This window comes from Tetrao urogallus (assembly GCF_951394365.1).
Source record: "Tetrao urogallus genome assembly, chromosome: 20".
Lineage (NCBI taxonomy): Eukaryota > Metazoa > Chordata > Aves > Galliformes > Phasianidae > Tetrao > Tetrao urogallus.
This window is the reverse complement of record NC_136833.1, coordinates 8,364,954-8,371,031: the sequence shown is the minus strand read 5'-3', so window position 1 is coordinate 8,371,031 and position 6,078 is coordinate 8,364,954. Positions and strand designations below refer to the sequence as shown.

The 6,078-nt window shown below is 53.2% G+C and overlaps 1 protein-coding gene across 1 annotated transcript; it reads right to left on the bottom strand.

Moving 5' to 3' along the window:
- Positions 1 to 3,701: 3,701 nt before the first annotated feature.
- PIGW (phosphatidylinositol glycan anchor biosynthesis class W) lies at positions 3,702 to 5,195 on the bottom strand (the record flags this gene model as incomplete). The annotated part of the gene is made up of 1 exon (XM_079545028.1): positions 3,702 to 5,195. One exon carries the CDS (start codon positions 5,193 to 5,195, stop codon positions 3,702 to 3,704), a length of 1,494 nt encoding a protein of 497 aa, XP_079401154.1.
- Positions 5,196 to 6,078: the final 883 nt, after the last annotated feature.

The following is a 6,078-nucleotide window of genomic DNA, read 5'->3' as shown; positions in this document are numbered from 1 at the left end:
CCTCGGGGCCCGCGGCCGGCAGGGCCCTCCCGCGGCCCGGCTCCTCCCGGCCCCGCCCGGCCCGCGGCCCGCGGGCGACGGCTCAGAGGAAGCCAGGAGCCGCCCGCCCTCCGTCCCTCCCGCTCCCCGCGACCCGCGCCGCTCCACTCCCTCCCCCCGGCCCCGGCCTTTACCGGCGCTCCGCGAGTCCGCGGCCCGGGCGCTGTGACAGGCGGGCGGACACCTCGGGCTCCGCCACAGAGCCGCCTCCCTCCTCTCCTTCTCCCCCTCCCCGAACCCTCCCCGCCGCCGCCGCCGGCTCCGCCCCGCCGTCCTCTCGCGAGATCTCGCCGCTCTCCGCCCCGCCTCACCCGCGAGCAGCGCCCGGTCCGGCCGAGGCTCCGGGAGGCGTCGCTCCGTCCGTTATCCCGCGGAGCTCCGCGGCAACGCCGCGTTACGAACGGCCCCTAACGGCCGCACTCCTCCCTCCGCCGCCGGAAACGCATCGCGGGGGGCAGAGGGGCGGATCGCCGGGCGCTGCGCGTGGCGCAACCGACGGAAAACGAAACGCCGCGGCTGCTGAACCGCGCCGTGGCGGATCCTCGGCGGCTGGGATCGCCTTTCCCGATCCGCGTCGCTCCGTCGCTCCGCACGCTGAAGCCCTCGCAGCGGAGCGAGGCGGTTGGCGGCGGGCGCTTTTCCCCTCGGTTCCGCATCGTGCGACAAACGGGTTGCGATGCAGGCACGGCAGCGGCGCTGCCCAAACGCTGCGCTCCCAGCAGCTACACGTGTGCGCGTCAATAAACGAGCTACGAAAACATCGCCGCTCCCTTTCACGTAGCTTTTATCCCTGGAGAAGGATCTGCAGGAAATGCAGCTGTCGGTCCCCGCAGAGTAAAGGCAGGCAGCTCTTTGTGCCCTCGCTTCGTGCCCTTGTTCTCCTCGGAAGAGATTCCGTGCTGCAGGACGTGGTGCTGAGGATACGGCCCGAACCTGCACTGTGCTTCGTGTGAGTCTTCATTCGACTTCAAAGGGCTGGAACGGAAGGCACGCTGAGGTTTGCATCAAAACCCAACGCGTTTAAAAATAATGAAATTTGGAAAGAAGGACCTGATGACTCATGAGGAGCAACCTTAAGGATGAATGTGACCATTTCCGCTCACCTACGTTTCTTCTATCCCACAGCCTTACAAACAGGTCGTTCTGTAAAGTTATAACATCAAAAATGATACAATTTCTCTTTTCCTGGTCCTCTGCTTTACAATTCTTACTGATGTCAGTGGCATGCTACACTTGATAATGTAACTTTTACTAATTACCTAACAGATGAAGACTCATTTTTTCATATGTATCTGTAGATCTACATAAGCCTACACATCTTAACACACCCAAACGTAAGGTGAATTGTGGCACTGTCCACAGGGCGGCAGGGATGGACCAGGGCTGGGTGCCTCCAGTGCTATTCACTCCTCCTGCATCTTTTCAAGCCCCCTGCAGCTCCCCATTTCCTTGCATGGATTCTATGATCTGAGCGCATCTCTTGGTTCCTGCAGGAGCACGGTTAATTATCTGTATCCATTCATAGTCAAAACATTCAGTATTAATAACCGCTGGTTGCTTCAGGGAAGAACTCGCCACGGTTGTTATTGACAATAAGTAATGGGAATTAATTGTTGCTCATTAATTCAGCGGTGAACAGCTTGCTTCACATGGTTTCAGAGGAGCGGTGCTGTGCCCTGCTCTCCCTCACATGATGCCCTCAGCTCCATCCTTGCAGTCACAGCTCCGTGGTGCAGCTGCTGCCCACCGGCCCCTGCAGGCCCTGCAGCCCTCCCACAGAATTCCAGCTTCATGAAATTGCAGTTCACATCCAGACAGCGCGCTGCTTGTCCAGACAGAACCCAGCTTTGTCACACCCAGTTAACGCCTTCGTGCTGAGCCACTGTGATAGACTTGTGCTCGCAGGCAGAGCTCACTGCAGGCCTTGTGCTTCAAACACTTCAGAAATGAATATCCGTGAGTTATTGTCACAAACGAGTCAGGCCAATCGGCGATGGAGGCCCTTCTTCCCCAGGCAACGTTTGGAATTGTTTTGGAATAAATATATACACCAGCTACCAGGAAGCACTGCTAACAACTCTGACAATCGTGCTTATTGCAGTTGTTCCAAGTATAATACAGGCTGCTTTTCTTTAGTTCCATAGACTGTAGGGCTATAACTTGGAAGTAAACAAACATGAACTCAGTGTGTCCATGGTATACAATCTTCAGTCTGCATCTTTCTATTGGCCAAAGCCTGAGAGAACCTCATAAATTTAAGAACATTCCCCAGCATGTCTGCCTTAAGGGATTTGATTTGGAGCCACTCCTAAACTCCCTTAGGTTTTATGATTCATTGCATTCAAGAGAGAAAGAAAAAGTTGAAATATGACCCATGTGCACTCCTGTCATTCCACTAACATTAGGCATTCATCATCAGCTATCACCTATATTCTACTTCTATACTGTTTATATCTTGCATTCTTGAATTCCTCATGACTTTTAAACATATTTCTCTTCTCAGGGACTTAATGAGGTCAAGAACAGTCTTAACAGACTTAAGGAAGTGAATGAAAAGAGTGTTCTGCTCTGAGTTTTCAAGAAGACTGTGATAGATGAGCACATCTCTCACCAACACACATCGGTACCCTGACCTACTGCAGTGTGCTGCTTCCCATTTGCACACAGCCTGCTAACAACTCACATAGAACATTCCCATTTCAAGACATCTCAGCTGTCAAAACACTACTAAATGAGCTACTGTTTAAAATAACCTTACAGACAAATATGTGGGCATTGAGTACCTTAACGCAGAGCTGAAGACCATATTCTGCAGCACTCCTAAAGATGAGCTGTCACAGCATGTTGGTATGCAGGCTGCAGGTGAATTAGCTTTGGATCTTTGTGTTTTCTTAGAGAAGTCCGTGCAGCTCTTATTATCTGCACCACAAATCCCAGCAAATCCTGTATGAATTCATCTGCCGTGGGGTTTTATCGTGCTTCAGATAGGGTCTTCATTTACATTCAGCACTGAAGGTGAAAATAAATGTAGCTTTAATTCAAAGGCTAATTTAGATGTCAATCTATGATTAACATTCCACACACCATTACTGCCATCAGAGTTGAATGTATGCACAAATCTTTCTGGGGCCAAAGCATTTTAAAGCATCCACTTACTCTACGCCTTTTAGATAAAGAATTACTCTTATCTATTACTTATGCAAGGACCTTAACCAACTAAATCTTTACAGTTAAGTCTCTCTCTACATAATTACTCATGGTTTTCATCTGGCTTCTACTCCATACACTGGTACTGAATTTTACCAGCACTGGGATGTACCTCTTGAATTCACGTTGTTCTGCATACATGCTTCCTTCAGAAAGACGTACATTAATGTCTTTCTATCAGCACAAGTATTCAGCAAAGCAAAAAAAAAGAAAAAAGGTTTTTCAGGAAAAAAAGGTTTTTCAACAGGTAACAGCACTGACTGCATGGTTTGGTGAAACAAAGTATAAAAATGAATGAGTAAAAATAACAATAAATATCCATAAGTCTTAACAAGCTGTTATAAATACTATGTTATAAAATATTATATCTGTGTTATTGGTAAATATGGGAAAGATACTTCTTTTTCCATTAATATATAGCAAAGTGTAGCTAGTCCCCTTGAGACAGAGTGGAATCACCAAAATTTTAATACTATATTTTTGGCATGCAATATAGACATAATGCAACAGTTAAGAAACATATACACGTGCAGTATACATAACGTCAGTGCAGCCCTGCTGTGGATGGTGTCTATCATTACATTCACAATACCAGTCATAACATTCGCTAATAAGAAAAACAGTAACTGGTTTTTATTAATGGCAGCAATCAGGCAGATGTGCACAGCCCCTGCCTGCCGCTGCTCCCTGCTGTCTGCAGCCTTCACAGCACGCCAGCACGAGGGCACAGCAGAGCCCTTCACGAGAAGCTTTGTGAACACCAGCACAAGATCAGCCACCACGAAGCTGACAAAGAAGGTGAGGCAGTGAGCGATGACCCACAAGCAGTAGGACAGATTGGCCATGCGGCGGGACACGGGGTCTGCGTGGGCTTGGGATATGTGGAGAAACACAAAGAGCACCAGAGCTGCCAGCAGCAGGAGGCACGCTGCTCCCATCCAGTCTTTGACGGAGTCTCTGCGCTTCAGCACATAGAGCCCCACCTGCACACTTGCCATGTATATGGCCAGGTACCCAAAGAGGGACAGCAGCCCTTCCCTGTTGGCATTCAAAAAGCCTGTCCTACTATCTTCGCCATTGCTGCCGTGCAAGACAAAGGTCTTCAGAGGGGTAAGGTTAAGAATGAGCTGATAAAGTACAGCAACAGTCACAGCCACGATCCAAGATTTATTTTTGGGAAATATGACTAACAGCAGAGATGCCACAAGTCTCACAAGGGCTAAGGTAAAGAAAAAATTCCAGTGCACACCATACTCCGAAACGTGCTCGTGGTACTCTATAGATTTAACACTAAGGAGTCGTCCAATGCCAAGAACAACCAATGGCCAAATGGCAAAAAGCTGCTTGGCCAGACTGGAGAATTTGGGTTGTGTCACAGCCGCTTTCTGTCGAACTTCGGGACAAACGAGTGCGTTACCAAAAATGAAAGCTCCAACCCCCAGATCCATCACTCCTGTTCCATAGGTCTCAGCTTTGGCATATCGTCGTGGAAACTGTGGGAAATCCACTGCTAAGATGCTGATGGAAGTCAACACATTGACATAAACACGGAACACGGTTATGGCCGGAATGTAGTCCGGATCCAGGTACGTGTTCTGAAAGTCTTTCACTATTTGCCTGAAGGGCACCTGGCTGTCACGCTGTCTTTGGCGGTATATTGTAAAAAATATTCCTGCACAGAGGGTTGTGAGGATGGCTGGAACCAGGAACAACACTGAAGACAGGACTGTGCAGGAGAACAGCAGAGGGGCGACCAGCACACCGAAGTCCAGCAGCAGGCCGGAAGGCCTCGAGCTTAAAGGCTTCCCGCGATGCCGGCAGAGCAGCACCAGGAGCAGCCCTCTGCAAAGCAGGCAGAGCGGGGCCAGCGGCATGCCCAGGGTCAGCTCCAGCAGGCCGGTTCCGTTCAGGTTACTGACGAAGGCTTCTTTCAGGTGCTTCTGCGACATTCTGCTTCCTTCCTCTGAAATGAGAAGCACGAACCGGAGTCGGTTCCGTGGAGCAGGACTCACAGCCTCTCCCCAGGTGAGCGCTACGGGCAGCTCGGTGCGGGCAGCCGTGGGCTGCAGCAGCCGCAGCGTCCCGCACAGCTCGCCGTGCCCGGGGAAGCCGAGTAGCCGCTCCGCTCCAACGAGACGCTTCAAGCCCTCGCTCCCCAAACTCTCCAGATAGCAAATACATTGTAAGCAACCATACCGCTCTGCGGAACGTAAGTGTGGAACGGACACGAGGAGGACGCGAGCCTGAAAGTCGCAGCCGCCGCTCCGCCCGCCGCGCTCAGCCCGTCCCGCACTATGTAAACGCAGCCCGCGCTCCCCGCCCGCACTTTCCTCCGGCAGCGGCGTGCAGCTGCTGTTCCGCAGCGCCCGATTCGCCAGGAGCTGTGCCCGCAACCCCCGCCCCGTCTCCTCCTCCTACTCCTCCTCCCCTTCCTCCCGCCGCCGCTCCGGTCCGCGCCGCGCCGTCCGCTCGGCCCGCGGTTCCCGGTGAGAGCGACCCGGGGAGGATCGCGCCCGCGGGGACCGCTGAGAGGTCAGCGGGGAGCGAGCCGGACGCGGCTCTGCCCTCCGCGGCGGTCGTGCCGCCGCCCGGGACGGGCTGAGCGCGCTGACCTTGGGGCTGCCCGCCGTTCCCTCGGGTGGGAGCGGGGCCGGGCCGTCCCCGCGGCCGGCGGTCCCATCGGCACGCCCTGCCCGGTGCCGCGGCGCGGGGTCCGCGTGGGAGCGGAGCAGGCGGGAAGAACCCCGCTGCGAGCTGCTGTGAGTCACCGCTGGGCGCAGAGCACCGCTCCCGTGACGCCGTCACAGCCGCGAATCTTTCCTCGCGTAGCTC